At 42.7% G+C, this 19,575-nt stretch overlaps 1 protein-coding gene across 1 annotated transcript in view; it reads right to left on the reverse strand.

Moving 5' to 3' along the window:
• Positions 1–324: 324 nt before the first annotated feature.
• LOC126251629 (leucine-rich repeat-containing protein 70) overlaps positions 325–19,575 on the reverse strand; it is a 630,906-nt gene continuing 611,655 nt past the window's right edge. The window contains exons 8-9 of the mRNA XM_049952173.1: positions 14,486–14,625; positions 325–4,042 (exon numbers count right to left, since the gene is read on the reverse strand). Of these exons, the coding sequence (XP_049808130.1) occupies positions 3,756–4,042; positions 14,486–14,625 (427 nt within the window). The 3' untranslated portion in view covers positions 325–3,755. The remainder of the gene's footprint in view (positions 4,043–14,485; positions 14,626–19,575) is intronic.

Raw genomic sequence — 19,575 nt, forward strand, 5'->3', positions numbered from 1 at the left:
ACCATCTTCATATAAGAACATTTTTGTCTACCGATATGCATCTTCCAGTTGTTTACGTTCTGTATTCTTTATATTGTTTCTACTTTACTATCACCTGATTATACTGTTTTGTGCCAAAATAAACGCAACCTTCAAAAATTTCAGTTTTTTGCTTTAATTTTGGACATCGGTGTTTTATCATCATGTGACTAAAATAGTTGCTTGAGATCAATGAGTATTTATTATTAAGCAGTGCATCAAGTGGAACTATTCTACGTAAAATGTGTACGTTCCTTAAGAAAAAGGACATTAAGATGAAATAATTTGTACTTAACTTCAGAAACGTCCATTAGATATTCACTTTATTTGACTAAAATTTACTTCACATACATAAATGCAACATCATAGCCTTTTACAATGAATAAAGTTAAACATTTTGTACCTTTTAGTGAGAGAGAAACATTTAAGCATATCATATGAATATAAAGATATTAATACGCACAAATAACATGTCTATATGAATGTGCTTACACATATATGTATATAATTCTATATATTATATTTTCGACAAAAATGTAAAAAATGTAATTTGTTTGTCTGAGAAGCCCTCCCCGTAGTCATTCTAGATAACGACCTGACACATGTAAGAATTCTTATAAAAATATGAGGGATGACTCCGGGAAGCTTAGGCGACTCAAAACAAAGGATATGTTTTCTTATGGTTCCATACCGCTACGTGCAGTAATTCTGTGTACGCTAGTACACAGTGAATAAAATATAAAACACAGCAAAGATATATATATATATATAATATGTATGTATATATAACTCTTATTGCAACACCAAATATACGTGCGTAGTGAGTTCCCCGCTTTCAGGGTGCGAAGTAGCCCCTGCCTTTAAATACGACATTGTGTGCTAACATGAACAGCAATGTCACATTTGCCTCTTCGAAAGACTGCATGGATGTCCTGCCCGGCTACACGAACAATAAATATCACGACCAACAAATGGTAAAAATGAAATCTTTGTTGCAAGAAAAATGGGTAAATGGCTTGCTAAAATTGCCAGTTCTACACGAGAAAAGCTATAGATCAAAAAACGTCGGGCCGAGAAACATTTTTTTTTTCCAATTTCTGAGAGTTCGTCGCGATTTGTAGATACGTCGCGCAGTGAATTTCTTGAATAGTAGACGTTCGCACAAGGCGAGGTCATGTAATATACAGAGAACTTAAGCAGTCACCAAACACACGACTGCCTAAGTTCAGAGAGGATTGTGGTACATGTGTGCGTGGAGACTGTAACAGACAGAGAGGTTAGGGATGGTAAGAAAACTAGTGAAAAACTAAGAAAGAGTTGATGATGACACAAATTTGTCACTCACTACTGATGAATTTTTAGGACGATGTGCGTAGGTAATTTCACGTGGGAAGCCAGTTGACCGGGTTTCCAAAGACTACTGGGACTAGCAGAGGGCAGAGGGTGGTGTATTTGCCATTGTCTTAGAGTACCGTGAGGCTCTCTCTCTCACGCTTATGCGTGATAGATAGCGCCTGGCACGATCACGGTAGCTGCTAGCTTGCTGACAGCAGAACCGTGAAATGAGCTACGATTTAATTTTTTGTGTGGTCTCCTCAACTAACTATTAAAAGAACAATCAGTGTTGTTTCTTTCCTGCCGATAAGTTCCAGTAATTTCTATGATAAGCCAGCAACAGAAGTGACTGCAACGTTGTAGCCAAGTTGCGTCCCATATGGTAACAACAAGGGCGGGAAGTGAAAGCTATGAGCGCCAGGCAGGATACGGCTTCGGAACTCACTGTGATTCCTTACATTCTACACTCATCCTGATACATGTAACACTACAAATAATTATATGTGGCCATGGTAATGTTCCCTATGCTGTGGTAAATGTTAGTCTCTTCGTGACAACCTGTCACGTTACACAGTCACAATACTAATGACTACGTCCTGACGATTGCCCCTTCAATAAACAAACAAGAAATTAATTTGGTCACTGTCAAAGAGAAACACAATTGCCATTTTTTTTAACAGGTTGACGACATCACACATATCTCAGCCTGTTAGCTGACGGTGAAATAGTTTTCAGTCCACATTAAGATACTCACAAAACAAAATTCTAAACTATTTAGTTAGAAAATATACGGTACTGTAGATGATATGCACGATTCATTCTTTTCTTTCCACATTTTTTGTTTGTTCAAAGAGCTTAAGAAAACGGTGTAGAACAGCAAATAGATCTGTAAATGGCTACGCATAACAGTGGTACACTAACCCAGCAATCATAGGAACAGTCTGATATGTATGACATTTCACAGATGGATCAGATCCTCGTGCATATAAGTAGCAAGCGTAGCCGCTGACAAGCGCGGCGCGCCTCAGCTCCTGACGCGCACCGTTCGCCAGCGGCTCAGCTAAGATATGTAAAGTAAAGAGCATTTCGTGTCAGCTAACGGTGCTCCGACGTGCGAAAAAGAACAGAAAAAAAAAATTCATGCACGTGCGGAGACGCATGTTTCTCAGCTGCCGGAACACTTCCCCGCGCGAACCACGGCCCACGACCCTCTACGAGGCTTGCTCACGTCAGATGAGCCAGAAAATTAGTCGTGGTTTATTTGAAGGTACGGCAAGATATAGCTGAACAACATCGTTTGGAGTAATCGTTTCCTGTCTTTCAATATTCAAAAGCCATAGTCGATGATCCAATAGGCTTAGTTTAACGAATTTCGCCAACATTTATAACTCATTCGTTCAGCTTGCTACCTTAGATGTGTTAGAGCTGTATCATCTTTCGAAATACTTGTTCTCTTATATGAAAGCGTTTAGACGACATTATGAAACATACTGCCGCTCTTAAAAAAATTATCAGGTCGAACTCGTAACTGAAGCTCGTAAATAAGTGCGTGCCAACAATGGAAGAGTATTAAAATTAGAAAGGCTACACCTCGACACAGAAAGTTTACAGTTGTTTACAGAAACAATAAGCGCAACTGAAAGTGTTACGGGTACGTCAGCTTCTAAAATAACAAGGTAGCTCCAAAGTCTCTTAGCGTCTCAAAAATAATTTAAAGTGTGATTACTGTCATCTCATCAAAACTGAGAAATTGGATCTTTTATGCAAGTACCGCTATGAATAACGTACATTCGTATAAGAGAGAAGTTTAGAAGCGATCATTGATTTAGAAACAATTATTCTAGACGCTTGACGACGCCTTAGAACAGAAGGAAATTTAGATGGTTGATGAGGTCTTCTCGGGTTATCAGCCGAGGGAAGGCATCGTTCTGCGGCTACATCTCGACAAGTTTCTTACTTCTCATCCTCAGGCCTGAAGATAAAGAGTAGAAAACATGTCGAAACCTTGCCGCAGAAAGACGCCTTGACTGGGCTGATTACCCGAGAAGAGTTCGCCATCGAAATTCGCCGAGAAAGCCTGCATTCCCAGATAACATGTATGGTATTCTGAAAGAAACGTGTTGTTCTGTTATATTTGGACGTACCTATAAACAACGAATGCTAGTGGGGACCATTCGACTCACGCTCAACTCCACTGAGGCAATAGTTCGTAACTGCATATTTTTATTGCGTCATCGAATGATGGAATACAACTTTCCGACGGCAACAGCTGCAGGCGGAAGTGGATAGACTGTTGCCGAGGTGGTCGTGCGCCGGGTCCGTGCGGGTAAGCGGCCGGCATCTCTGGCCCTCCAGAGGGCGTCCGACCACAGCAGCGGCTGCGGTGACGTCACTGGAGAACACTAGACGCGCAGCGCGAGCTCCGCGGCGGCGAGCGCCGCCGCTAGGGCTGCCAACACTGGCTGCGCGTCCGCCCGGCGAGCGCCGCCCGTCATGGCGGTCTGGCCCATGTTCTTGCCGACGCAGCTCATCTTGTCGAGCGGCATGTTGCGGATGCTGTACTCGCGGTGCTCGTGCGGCATCGTGCAGAGCGTGTGCTTGTTCTGCAGCGCCGCGTCGTCGCGGTCGCGCAGCTGCCGCAACCAGTCATTGTACCAGCGGAGCTCGCAGTCGCATATCAGCGGGTTGTCTGCAACACAGAGGCGGCGGTCCGTCAGTCGCTGGCACAGAGGACTCACATTAGGCACCCTTACAGAAACATTCAAAAAATTGTAATTTTTGTCTGGAACGATGGACAACACTTTTCAATGGACGACAAAAGCTGGAAGCAATCACGTCTATAAAACGTCTAGGAGTTTGCATACCGAGTGATTTAAAGTGAAACCACAACATAAGACTAACTGCAGATAGGACAGATGGACTAATCCTCTGGAAATGTTGTTCACCAACGACCAGGTAGCTTACCAAACGTGGTTGGACCCATACCAGAATATTGCTCGTCCATCTGGGATCAGTTTCAGATGGGGATGATACAGAAAAACCTACAATGTGGGACAACACACTTCAGTACATGTTCATTGAGTAGACTTAAGAGCAAACCCACAACCAGGTAGCTTACCAATCGTGGTTTGACCCGTACCAGAATATTGCTGGTACGTCTAGGATCATTTTCGGATAGGGATGAAACAGAAAACGGAAAAGAACCGTACAAAGTGGGGCAACGCGCTTTCGTAAATGTTCAGTGAGTAGACTTAAGCGCAAACCCACAAACTGGTGCCCGCATCTCGTGGTCGTGCGGTAGCGTTCTCGCTTCCCACGCCCGGGTTCCCGGGTTCGATTCCCGGCGGGGTCAGGGATTTTCTCTGCCTCGTGATGGCTGGGTGTTGTGTGCTGTCCTTAGGTTAGTTAGGTTTAACTAGTTCTAAGTTCTAGGGGACTTATGACCACGGCAGTTGAGTCCCATAGTGCTCAGAGCCATTTGAACCATTTGAACCACAAACTGGTAGCTTACCAAACGTGGTTTGACCCATACCAGAATACTGCTCGCCCGTCTGGGATCAGTTTCAGATAGGGATGATACAGGAAATGGAAAAGAAACGTATAAAGTGGGGCAACGCGCTTTAGTACATGTTCATTGAGTAAACTTAAGCGCAAATCCACAACCAGGTAGCTTACCAAACATGGTTTGACCCATACCAGAATATTGCTCGTCCGTCTGGCATCAGTTGCCGGCCGGAGTGGCCGAGCGGTTCTAGGCGCTACAGTGTGGAACCGCGCGACCGCTACGGTCGCAGGTTCGAATCCTGCCTCGGGCATGGATGTGTATGATGTCCTTAGGTTGGTTAGGTTTAAGTAGTTCTAAGTTCTAGGGGACTGATGACCTCAGAAGTTAAGTCCCACAGTGCTCCGAGCTGTTTGAACCATTTTGGGACCAGTTTTAGATAGTGATGATACTGAAAATGGAAAAGAAATCTACAAAGTGGGGCAACGCGCTTTAGTAGATGTTCATTGGGTAGACCTAAGCGGAAAAGAGTCAAGAGGTTGTGCGCACAACTCCAGTGGGCAGACGCTACATGGGAGGCGTTCTGCATCAAGGTGTGATTTACGTCAGTTGTTGGACGGCACTGACATTTGCGAGGACACCAGTCCCGGGAACAGGATATCATGCCGGCCATTGACACATTAACGACAGGGGCCGGAGTGCCGGCCAGCCTGAGTATGGGGGTCAGGCAGTTTTCCACACACTTCCACCATTGGGTAACACTGGACAGAGACAAACCCAAATTCTGTCGGAAAGCCAGGGAGGAAGCATCCAGCCACCAGTTACCTCGAGAGATGTCAGATGTCCTCCTAACGGATGCTGACCCTGTGAAGAAAGGGGAAAATGTCAGGAAAAGAAAGGATGTGAGATATCGCCACAAGTATATTCTGTTAAACTATCCCAGCATACCGTAGTTTGGAACCATAACACTACCAAGCCTTATTGTTACCACAATAAAAGAAGGAAAAAACGACGCACCATGAAGGAACTATCCGATTACGACGAAAATCATATAAGTGATGTACATGTAAAGTCAAACAAATGATTACAATTTCAGAAAAACTGTATTATTTATTCAAAAATTGAGCAAGTCAATTGCCGGCCGTTTTGACCGAGTGGTTCTAGGCGCTTCAGTCTGGAGCCGCGCGACCGCTACGGTCGCAGTTTCGAATCCAGCCTCGGGCATGGATGTGTGTGATGTCCTTAGGTTATTTAGGTTTAAGTAGTTCTAAGTTCTAGGAGACTAATGATCTCAGATGTTAAGTCCCATAGTGCTCAGAGCCATTAGAACCATTTGAAACAAGTCAATTGCGCGTCACTCCATCTGTGAGCCTTATGAAAACAGTTATTCGGCTTGGCATTCATCGATAGGGTTGCCAGATGTTCTCTTGGAGGATATCGTGCCAAATTCTGTCCAACTAGTGCCTTAGGTCGTCAAAGTCCCGAACTGGTTGGAAGGCCCTGCCCATAATGCTCCAAACGTTCTCAATCCGCGAGAGGTCCGGCGACCACGCTGGCCAAGGTAGGATTTGGCAAGCACGAAGACAAGAGAAGTCTTCGTTGATCATCGGAGCACAGTTCGAATCGGGAATCTTCGCTGAAGACAATTCCAGACCGAAAACGTCTCGTCCCAGGCAGCGGTGAGACACCAACCTGACTCTCGCCCACTATACGGCCCAACTCGTATTGATGGTATGGGGTGCCATTTCTTTTCATAGCAGGATCCATTTCGTTGTCATCCACGGCACCCCTACAGCAAAGCAGTACGTTGACGATATACTACGCCCCGTTTTGTTCCCCTGCATGGTAAGCCATCCTGGGCTTATATTTCTTTCAACACGACAATGCCCGTCCGCACACGGCGAGAGTTTCTACCACTTGTCTCCGTGCTTGCCAAATTCCACATTGATTAGCGTAGTCGCCGGATCTCTCCCCAATTAAGAACGATTGGATCATTAGGGCCAGGGTCCTTCAACTAGCTCGGAATTTTGACGATCTAAAGCACCAATTTGTAAAGAATGTGGCACGATATCCCTCAGGAGGGCATGCGACGACTGTATCCATCAACGTGAAGCCGAATAACTGCTTGCGTAAGGAATAGAGGTAGACCAAGGCCTGACTTTCTCAATTTGTGGAGATCTTCCTATTGAAGAAATCATCCAACTTTTCTGAAACTGTAATCATTCGTTTGTCTGATTACGTGCATCACATCTACCGATTTCTGTCCCATTCGAATATTTCCTTTGAGGTACTTCCTTTTTTGTCTTGGAATGTTCATTTAATTTAATTTCGACAGTACACCATACAGCACATCTAGCGCCTACTATGAGCCCCTCGCCGTCAGGAACCCTGCAATACTCTCAATTATAATGTTGGAGGTTAGCAGAACTAAATTGAAATTAATATTATGTGCTCACCTTTGTGCAGGATTATTAAAATACTAAAAATGATAGGTAACTGAGACAGAACCGCCAGTTTTGAGGAATATATTCGCGTCAATGCCTCTTCACTCAAGAATCGTAATTGGCACAAGATTTTTATTCACAAGTTTTGTTCTATTCTTGTCAGCTGTACATTACCACAAATGTGCACCAGAATACTATCGAAAGACATCGTTTGCTGCACATTGTTGTCAGACTTTGTCTAAAAATCGCTTCGTGATATACCGCTGCACCGAACAACGTAGACCCCAAAGCGAAACATTCCGCCAACAGAATACTCCCAAAGTCTGACTGATGTTCGATTGAATCACAGGTAATGTCAGGTATTGCATTTTCAGTTAATATCAATTATAACGCAAATGACACGGAAGGTTGTACAAGATGTGACTTGACGATTTTGATGATTAATTTCAGGAAGAGAAGTGGGAGAGCACAACAGATTATGGTACTGTATAGAAAGAGGAGTTAGTTCCTTGTAGAAGTGCTGAGAAAAACAGTGATACATTATGCGAAATACTCCTTTTTAAGTAGAAATATCATGTGGATGTTTTGTCTAAACATGGCGACTACTGGTTAAATACACTTGTGGATGTACACCCCCATGTAATGCGGAATTGGCTACTGTACCTCACGTGGGGCAAGCCGCCATTATAAAAGGGACGGGAAGTATTATGTTGTCAATAGAGACAGAATATTAACAGAACGGGTCGCTCAGGAGAGTTCAGTGTCTTCGAACGTGGACTAGTCATTGGATGCCACATGACTAAAACATCTATCAGAGACCTTTCAACCCTTCCAAAGCTACCCAAGTCAATTGCTGGTGATGTAAAGTGCTAACGTGATGGAGCAACCACAACTAAAACAACACCAGCTATTCTTCATATACTGACGGACAGGGATAGTCGAGTCTTGCGGAGAGAGTTTGTGAAATGTCAATGGAATCAGCAGAATGAGTCACTCGTGAGTTCAAATGTCCTACCAAAAACCCGGCTAGGATAATGTTTGTGCGTAAGGAGTTAAGAAGAGTGGGGTACAGTGGTCGAGCAAATCCTCATTTGCCTCACATTTCTGTAGTCGGTGCTATGTGACGGTTGAGACGATGTACAGACCGACGCCACTGCACGGTGTATTACTGGGAACGAGTGATTTGGAATGAAGAATCGCACTTGACCGTGTGGCAATCCGCTAGAATGTTTTGGGTTTAGTGAATGCCTAGAGAACGTTAGTTGCCATCAAGTGTGGTGCCAATAGATAAATATGCAGTAGTCAGGGTGTGGTTCCCTTATTGCACTAAAGAAAACACCAAATGAAGATGGAAATGGAGATACTTTACAACATTGTGTTCCGCATACAGTAAAGGAAGAGTTCGGAACGATGATTGTTTGTATTAACATGACAATGTACCCTGTCATGAACCAGTATGTCTGAAGCCCTAACCTTGCGGACAAAAACATTCCTGAAATGGACTGGTCTGTCCCGAATTCCGAGTTGAACCCGACGGGAGACCTCTGGAATGAGTGAGAACGTCGGCTTCGCTCTAGACCACAGCGTCCAGCACCACTACCTGCTCTGGTTACGGCTCTTGGCCGCCATTCCTTCACAGACATTCAGCAACCTCGTTGAAAGCGCCACCAGCATAGCTCAAGTCGTAATTAATGCGAACGGTGGACACACCTGATGGTAATGTCCACTAAGTGGTGCCCGGGTACATTTGATCAGATAGTACTGCACATCAGTGTTGAAATTTATCCGAGTATTAGTGTTCGAATATAGACGTGTTCTTCGTATTGTTCGTGTCTATGTAAATCTTAACTGAGACGAAAAGGCTTATCCGACCAACCAGTGCATACATGAGTACTACCTCAGAACCACGTGAGGCCGTAACAACACCGCATTCTTTTCACGGTCTGCCGGTCTTGACACGCTACTACGTCGTCGCTTAGCGCGCTAACAGTTTTCTCCTTATGAACAGGAAGCAGGGGGTGATATTTAAGTATTTCACGGCACTGTCGGCTGTTTTTTCTTGCCATCTTAATGGACATAACAAAGCCAACTAAGACAAGTTGTTTCAGTGCCTCGACTAAATTTAGTCAGGTTGTTGTTGTTGTTGTTGTGGTCTTCAGTCCTGAGACTGGTTTGATGCAGCTCTCCATGCTACTCTATCCTGTGCAAGCTTCTTCATCTCCCAGTACCTACTGCAACCTACATCACTCTGAATCTGCTTAGTGTATTGATCTATTGGTCTCCCTCTACGATTTTTACCCTCCACGCTGCCCTCCAATGCTAAATTTGTGATCCCTTGATGCCTCAAAACATGTCCCACCAACCGATCCCTTCTTCTAGTCTAGTTGTGCCACAAACTTCTCTTCTCCCCAATCCTATTCAATACCTCTTCATTAGTTACGTGATCTACCCACCTTGTCTTCAGCATTCTTCTGTAGCACCACATTTCGAAAGCTTCTAAAAAAAATGGTTCAAATGGCTCTGAGCACTATGGGACTCAACTGCTGAGGTCCTAAGTCCCCTAGAACTTAGAACTACTTAAACCTAATTAATCTAAGGACAACACACACATCCATGCCCGAGGCAGGATTCGAACCTGCGACCGTAGCAGTCGCGCGGTTCCAGACTGTAGCGCCAGAACCGCTCGACCACCAGCAGCCGGCTCGAAAGCTTCTATTCTCTTCTTGTCCAAACTAGTTATCGTCCATGTTTCACTTCCATACATGGCTACGCCCCATACAAATACTTTCAGAAACGACTTCCTGACACTTAAATCTATACTCGACGTTAACAAATTTCTCTTCTTCAGAAACGATTTCCTTGCCATTGCCAGTCTACATTTTATATCCTCTCTATTTCGACCATCATCAGTTATTTTACTCCCTAAATAGCAAAACTCCTTTACTACTTTAAGTCTCTCATTTCCTAATTTAATTCCCTCAGCATCACCCGATTTAATTTGACTACATTCCATTATCCTCGTTTTGCTTTTGTTGATGTTCATCTTATATCCTCCTTTCAAGACACTGTCCATTCCGTTCAACTGCTCTTCCAAGTCCTTCGCTGTCTCTGACAGAATTACAATGTCATCGGCGAACCTCAAAGTTTTTATTTCTTCTCCATGAATTTTAATACCTACTCCAAATTTTTCTTTTGTTTCCTTTACTGCTTGCTCAATATACAGATTGAATAACATCGGGGAGAGACTACAACCCTGTCTTTCTCCTTTCCCAACCACTGCTTCCCTTTCATGCCCCTCGACTCTTATAACTGCACCTGGTTTCTGTACAAATTGTAAATAGCCTTTCGCTCCCTGTATTTTACCCCTGCCACCTTCAGAATTTGAAAGAGAGTATTCCAGTTAACATTGTCAAAAGCTTTCTCTAAGTCTACAAATGCTATAAACGTAGGTTTGCCTTTTCTTAATCTTTCTTCTAAGATAAGTCGTAAGGTTAGTATTGCCTCACGTGTTTAGTCAGGTAATGGTTTATAAATTATAGTGCTTTAGTGCTACGGATCCTGCGCCACCCATATTAGGTTTATTTACAAGTTGAACAGCAGAAGTCAACGGAAATCAAAGAATGGAATGTGTTCAGGAAACTGGAAAAGAAAAGTATAGAAAGTGAAAAATACGTGATCAAAGCCTTTCTCATTATTAGTCTGTCGCACATCGTCAGCAACGTCCGCAGAAAGGAAAAATGTAAATTTAGATGTGGGACTACCTTCTGGTGCCGACGAGACGAAACGAAAACTGCACCTGAGTTCCAGTGCGTCCGACGTAGTGGACTGCAAAAGTACGTTTCATGAAGACTTTGAGTGTGTGTCCTGAAAAGAGTGTCAGAATGCAGTGGAGCTCAATTAGAGATAAAAGACTGTCAGCCTTTTAAGTACTAGGGACCTCTCGAAAAGTCTGAAACAATTTTAAATATGACAGATGCTACTGAAGCGTTATAATATCGAAAGAACTGTCTAGATCTCTACATCATCCAAATTTCAAGGCATCCAAGATGATAAGATCTGAAGACCAAGCAACTGTGGCTAATCTTTGAACTGAGGACACATTTCACTCGCTGTTAAAGAAAGCCAAAGATTATTTTATGAAAATGAATCCAAAAAGACTCAGACATCTAACTTTTAAGAAGAAAGGGATCAAATTGGCTGGAATTTTACGCTGCTCTACAAATCAGCTGCCACTTCAACCAAATTATTGTTCTTATTGGGCTATCCCGTTGTGTCTGAAAAGGAAAGCTTGTTGTCTTTGTGTTCCACCACTTCTATATGACGTGGGTATTTAATGAGGAATTATTAAAACATTGAGGGTTGTTAAGCGAACAATACTGAGACGCATGAAGGGAATTAGTAGCAGAGCGAAAACACAAACTGATTCGGAAAGAAACTAGAGAGAGAAGGTAATTATTGCTGTAAATGGAAATGAAAAGGAGGTAGGTTGGATATACAGTTAGTTGAACAAGTGCTAGAGCGATCAACGGATTTTTTTGCTCGATTTAAGTGTTTAAGAAAATAACGAGAAGGCAATATAACAGAAGTTCGGTAGATTAAATTAGAAACCACCTGAGAGCAACTTGGACGTGCGCAACTTAACGAAATCGGTGGAGATATCTGGAAGCAACATTTATCCAGTAGTCGATGTCAAATGCCGGATAATAATGGCGATGATGCAATTAACACAGCAATTTTTGTATAGAATGTCAAGTTAAATACCTTTCAGCCGTCTAGTTTCCAACCTTATTTTATTTAGCAACCAGTTCCAGCGTTTTACTACTGCGTGATGAGTCCGCAGGTAATGGTTTAATTGATCACTATAGCAAAAATTTACTAATACCAGTATTTTTGGCCCCTGTTGTGATCAGAACCGAGGTAGATTCGTCCTAAACGTCGGTCAGGGGTCTGAAGATGGCGTAATAAAACGCTGAAACTGGTTGTCAAATAAAATAAGGTTGGAAACTAGACGGCTGAAAGGCATTTAATTTGACATCCTCTATCGGACAGCCGAGTCTTGCTACCATCTATATAAAGATGGATCTACAGAGAATTTTTGTATAGTTCACTTTAAAACCATTATGAAATTGTATTTCCATTCTCTTTCATGTGCTGTAAATAAGTTCGGTTCAGTCTTTAACGACGATGAAATAGAAGATAGTTATCCACCTAGCTGCTGGTCAGCACCCAGCTTTACCTGAAACTGTTTTATGGGTACTTTTTTCAATTTTTTCTGGTAGTAATAGAGAAACTGCATTTTCTTTGCGAGGGGGACCTAAAGTTTTAACAAAGTTTTTATAAACTGAATTAGGAGAAGAATTGTTTCGCAATCTGGTGCAGTTTCTCTGCCAGTAGTACACTTACACTCCTTTCCAACGAAGCATCGTGTGAGGGTTCAGTATTACCAGAATTTAACTATATAAATCATCAGAGCTGTACCGCAGTGACTAGAATTAGCGAAATAAAAAATATAGCTTTCTTAAAAAATTTTCTCGTAAATTGTAGCCTTAGAGCGCTTGTAATTTAATTTCGAAGCAAGATATTATAATGCCATTCTCTATCAGTTCCCAGGCACACAATGAAATGATGAATTATTTATCTGGATTGTAAGTACAGACATTGTAACGCGGGCGGAAGCAGAACTTCAGTGGTATATATTTAAAGCACTTGGCCGGAAATAAAGGCACGTTACAGCTTAATGTCTCGTCGATACTGTGATGACTTAGACAAAGGATTTCTTCTGTTGAAAAATGTATACTGAGGAAGCAGGCATAGCGTGTTAAGATAACATCCAGGCTTTCTCCAGAAGCGATTTAGGCAAATCACGGAAGGCATAAATAAGAAAAGGTAGGCGGAGATTTGTACCCCCTTCTTGACGAAAGTGATTCCACTGCATCACCTCGGTGTAGTCCGACAGACTAATGAGTGTCCATTGGTCACTGGAAATTTTTCTGATTTGGATTTGCAATTTTTAACTGTAGATATGTATTAAGATGGAATAATTGTACTGAACTATCTTTTAAAAGAAATTTGTAACCTAAATGTCGCCGCACTGAAAATCCTCTCTTTTTTCCGCATACACAACGCATTAAAAAAATTGTTCAAATGGCTCTGAGCAGTATGGGACTTAACTTCTTTGGTCATCAGTCCCCTAGAACTTAGAACTATTTAAACCTAACTAATCTAAGAACATCACACACATCCATGCCCGAGGCAGGATTCGAACCTGCGACCGTAGCGGTCGCGCGGTTCCAGACTGTAGCGCCTAGAACCGCATGGCCACGGGGCCGGCCATAACGCATTACCTTTCTTTGCAGTAGTGAGTAGTACAGCCCAGGCCGGCCGGTGTGGCCGAGCGTTTCTAGGCGCAAGTTCGAATCCTGCCTCGGGCATGGATGTGTGTGATGTCCTTAGGTTAGTTAGGTTTAATTAGTTCTAATTTCTAGGCGACTGATGACCTCAGAAGTTAAGTCGCATAGTGCTCAGAGCCATTTGAACCATTTGAGTACAGCCCATTAGCATTTGAGACAAAAAAACTAGCTTCAAATGGGCTGCCCAAGAGATTTTATTAATAAGCAGTAGTTGTGTATGTTGAATGTTATTTCATTATGATGATCCGAAGTAGGAATGTCAAGGAACAAATGTTACAGTACAAGTGAGCTATTTTTCTCGCTGGAAAGACACATCAACAACTTAAAACGATCCTAAACTTTGTTGTGCTATCATTTTTGTAGAACCTGATAAACCGATTGCGGCTTTATCTTCTGTATAAAGCGTCATGGGAAGACAGTTTTAGAGATGCATGCAGTTAGTACAGGGAATATCCTGCCTGTTATTGTTGGCTTTCTAAATCAGATTAGCTACTTCATAGCAGTACCGGGGTCAAAGTAAAATTTAAAACAGTGAAATTCCCTCAGTGTCAGTGTGAATAAACTTCAGATTCTCCCGCAGTGAATACTAGGGAAGTGAGAATGCGAAACAGAAATGGACAACTAGATTAGTGAGAAAGAAAGGAAGAAAGAAGAAATGGGACAAGAGTGCGACAAATAGCGTCAGCTGGAATGAAAGTCGAATATATGATAACTGAAAAAATGGCATGTAAAGCAAACATTTTCCTTGCCTCACTTATAGTGAGTGCAGCACATACCCATAATGTCGACGACGCGCAGGGTATCCATGATGGGCTCCATGACCTCCTCCGGGATGTGCGTCAGTTTGTTGTTCTGCAAGTTGAGAGTCTCGAGCGAGTTCAGGTTGTCGAAGACCATGGCAGGCAATATCTTGATGCTGAAACACAAAAGCCCTCCATTAATAAATGTGCTGTGTTTTTATCGGCTGAGAGATTATACATTTTCACTTCTTCATCAGTTATTAAATTTACATGTCATACAATCTGCAGCTGATTACTCACGTGGTACATCACATGATTAGAAAAACGTATATTGTATAAGGAGACATAGAGCATGTAGTGGCCGGTAAAATATCATAACAAGTAATAGGAACTGAAAACAGATAAAAGTTTATTTGTGTTGCTTAGGGGAAAAAAAACACTCATAAAAAAACCCGGCGGGATCCGAATGGGACGGATATCGGTAAATGTGATGTACATGTACAGACAAACAAATGATTACAATTTCAGAAAAACTGAACGATTATTGAAGAGAAAGAGCTTCACTAGCTGTGTAAGTCAATAATGCGTTGGTCCAATTACGGCCCTTATTCAGGCAATTATTATCGACTTGGCATTATCTGACAGAGTTGTAGGATGTTCTGTTGAGAGATATCGTGCTAAATTGTGTCCAGATGGTGCTTTAGATCACCAAAATCCCGAGGTGTTTGGAGGGCCCTGCCTATAATACTACATACGTTTTCAATTCGGGAGGGATCCGGCGAAGTTCCTGGCCAAGAAAGGGTGTGACAAGCATGAAGACAAGCAGTAAAAGCACTCACCGTGTGTGGACGGGCATTATCTTACTGAAATATAAGTCCATGATAGCTTGTTGAACGAAGGGAAACGAAGAGGAACGAAACGAGGCGAAGAATATCGTAGACCTCCTGCTGTGTTGTGAGGGACCTGCTGATGACAACCAAAGCCATCCTGATATGGAAAGAAATGGAACCCCAGACTATCACTCATGGGACCCTATGCTGTATCTTTCCGCCATTTTCCCGATCGGTTCGGTATGCGAGCGCAAAAATGGTTCAAATGGCTCTGAGCACTATGGGACTCAACTTCTGAGGTCATTAGTCCCCTAGAACTTAGAACTAGTTAAACCTAACTAACCTAAGGACATCACAAACATCCATGCCCGAGGCAGGATTCGAACCTGCGACCGTACCGGTGTTGTGGTTCCAGACTGCAGCGCCTTTAACCGCACGTATACGAGCGCACCGAACGGTCTTGTTTTCGAAACAGAGCCCCAACATTATTCAGTACGCGTTTCGAAAGCGATGCCGAAAGTTTCTAGCGAACCTAAACGCTGTTATCAGTTCTCCTCGCGCCAACCAATGAGAAGCAATCTGCCTCAGATCCGCGCATGCGCACTGCAGCGCCACAGCGGCACGAACTCGAAGATGCTAGCAGCCGACACAGGCATGCCATTCTTCACAGTACCGAAAACTGTGGTTAGAGTATGTAATACTGTTCAAATTTCGCTGACCACAGGCTTCCATGAATGTATGACAACGATAGAATATTGACTGTGTTCTGGAAACTGATTTAAATGTCATATTATGTCTTGTTATTTTCATTCACATCGACGTCTTGTTTTGGATTTTACGCTTCGGAATATGAGTTAAGGAATGGAGTGTAGTACCACACTGTACAAATACGTCTATAGAAACACCCGAAAAATTCGTCATTTTCCCTGTTTTCCGTCGTTCCTTAGTTGCTTCAAAATTCATGGAGGCATGTTCCGTCCATGCAACTAATTGAAGGCAGTTTGTTTATTGCCATACGTGTTTCGCTTCTTTTATTCGTGATGATGCTTCGCGCATAAAAGGAACGAAACGCGTATGGGATAAACTGCCTTCAATTAGTTGCATAGACGGAACACATCTCCAAGAGCCCGAAAAATTCTTTAAGAGAGTGTCAAAGAATAAGATGATGCATAGAATGTGGTTGTGCAGGCTCCTTGAGATCCAAATGATGAAGTAGCCTACTTCCCTATATGATACATCAACGATTTGGTTCATAAAAACAAAATTTATAAAATCGCCTTTTGTAGATTGTGTAGCGAGTGCAGCTATAGAAGTTCGTTGTAGTTTGTAACATGCATCTGATGAATCAAAATGTTTCATATATGGTTGTACAGTCTGAAAATATTGTGGCGGGAACCTTTCATCTCTGTCTGCTGTTGTTAACGATTCGATCGCAGATAAATAATTGTGACAAGCTAAAGTATAAAGACGATTGCTGCTAGTCTCATTCGCAGTAATTTACGTTGTGCTCTTAGGTTCCTGTCTGATCACACTCTCGCAAATCGCAGCGTATTCCGAAAAAAATTGTGAGTTATTTGTCACAGTCAGTTGTTTCACGCACAGTAATTTCATCTTTCATTTCTTGAACCTATGGAAGGAACGAAATCGGAGATACTCGTTGCTGAGAAAGCTTGCTCTTACGTCTAAATTACAACGAATATTTCAGAAAAATGCTTAACTTTGACGATTAACGAAGTCTCAGAATGCATTGCAAACACGAAGAGAGAGAAAAAAAATTCGTATCTAGTAGTATACGAATCTACATCCATTACCACGGCAGTTCGCCGCCTTACCAACTTCTCTACTACAGCTTACATGCTGCCGCTGCTTTATTTTATGTAACTCCACTCCAGAGAGACGCAGGCTGACTTCGTTGCCGAATGATGCGGGCGTAAGCCGTAAATGCATAAAATTTTGGAAGGTTTCCTCTATCAGGCTGTTGTGTATATAGTTCCGCGTAGTCAGCGCGTACACAACTTTCCCACTAGAGCGCGCCCCGCTAAGCACAACAGCGCAGGCGCAGCGCTCGTCCGTCTCCGCACTACATGATGGCGCTGTCTTAGAGACGGACCAAATTCTGCTTCCGTCGATCCGCGTATTAATATGTAACACAGCCAATGAGATTGCTGCTGACGTAGAACCTTTTCTCCTCGCGGATCACACTCGCGCAGTGATACATGAACGCGTGAGGTATTATAGCGAGTGTACAGACCTCCGACTAGACCAGGGCTTAACAACTGCCCGGTTTTGAGCGCAAGTACTCGCGTCTGCTCAGGCACATGCTCGCGAGCAGGTGCAAGGTCGTGGAGTAGGGAGGGAGGGGAATGCGCACCACGTTTGAATAGGGCCGCAGCTTGCCTATTGAAATAGCGCTGACTGTGTAACGTTTAAAGTACTACGATCAGCTCTAACAGTCACTTTGCTGGTTAAGAATCATGTCAAGTCGCCGTTAACCCCAACCATGCTTTCGCAGTTGGGAGGAATTGTATCTGTTTACAGAAAAAGATGGTGTTGCAAAATGTTTAGTATGTCACAAAACGCTGAATTCTTTTAGGAAATTTAATTTGCAGCGACATTATATGTCGTACCACGCGAAAGACTACAGAAGTGGAAAATGTGATGGACCAGATCGTGCACAGGAAGTTATTAAACTTAAAAGAAAGCGATCCGAAGAAGATCTGGACGACGAAGGAAAATCAACTGAGGCAGCTCTCAGAGTGAGTTACAAAATTGCTTTGCTTCTAGCAAAATCCCTGCGCCCCTTCACTGATGGCGATTTAATAAAAGAATGTTTGGTAGTTGTAGTGGAACATTTGTGTCCATCTCAAGTTGAACAGTTTCGGATTGTGCCATTATCTAACATGACCATTATACGTCGCATACAGGACATGGCAGACGACGTCCAGAGCCAGCTTGCAAATATCTGTATAGATTTTATGGCTTGATTCGTCCTGAGCTGCAACTAGAAATTCTTGGCCTGCAGTGTGACAGAGAATACAGAGACAAATTTCAGAACAAGAAAAACATTTTGGAATTCTACAGACACTTCCCTCAGGATAGATTTCCCCGTTTGCACAAACTGGCGGCTACAATAATATAAATGTTCGTTTCCAGGTATGTTTGTGAACAACTGTTCTCTGCAATGAAATGTAACAAGACGCGCCTGAGAAACGCATTGTCTGATCGAAATTTAAACTGTACGCTGCGCCTACGATGCACAAGAACAATTACTCCGAACATAGACGCAATTGTAAAGGGCAAAAAGTACAAGATAATCGAGAATCCCACACTTCAGTGACACCTTTTATTGTGTAATAGTTCACAAATTAATACGAATGTAGAGGCATACACTAAGCTAGTAAAATTATGTGGCACGTGTACATTCTCCTTTGTTTCATTTGTCGCAGTAATAATTCGTGAGTGATATCCCTGCAGGTGGCCGTGGATTTACATTGACTGGCGGCAGCTGTTGTGTGCCCCACGTGACTCTCCCCACTCTCCGCTCTGGTCCGGTAGTGGGGGTAGCGTGCTCGCGCTGCTCTGTGCTCGCGCCTTGCTGCTCACAGCTTGCTCTGCGAGCACGCATGTTGTGAAGCCCTGGACTAGACAGTCTGCATCAGTCTGCATTAGTCTGCATTAGTCAAGTTTCAGTCTGCGTCTAATAAGATTACAATATTCCTGTACCTAGCCATGAAGATAAATGTATAGACACTTTGTCAAGTATCAGAAATATGTGAGAATAAGATTAACGTACCAAGACCAAAGGAACGTCAGATTGTCAATTGTAAATAGCATCCAGAATCAAGTTAAGTAAGGTTTATGATTTTTATTATTTTAATAAATGTGTGTGAAAATTAATCAAGTTCTGTTTAAAGTTGGTCACCGTCAATCTGCTACTCTAAGCGTGCAAGTGGCATTTCTATCGTCTGACCTAACAGCAGAAGATAAACACACTATGATAAGACCACGAGACATATTGCTGACACTCGCCTACTTCGCTAGAGCGACAAGTCAAATAATCTGATGGTGTGTGTACCGGAGGTCTTACAGTACGCACACCACACAGGCTTCACAAAATTCCTTTGCACTGTTACTTAAAAGTTTTAAACGCGTTTCGATAATTAATGAGTAAACCATCTGCGGAAAAGTGTACTTGAAGTTACTAGTAATTTCAGCTAACACTCATGTAATATACGTAAACAGAACCGATGTCTTGATACTTAATGATTTTTAAACTCTTAATCACTTAAAATAACA

This window comes from Schistocerca nitens, chromosome 4 (assembly GCF_023898315.1).
Source record: "Schistocerca nitens isolate TAMUIC-IGC-003100 chromosome 4, iqSchNite1.1, whole genome shotgun sequence".
Lineage (NCBI taxonomy): Eukaryota > Metazoa > Arthropoda > Insecta > Orthoptera > Acrididae > Schistocerca > Schistocerca nitens.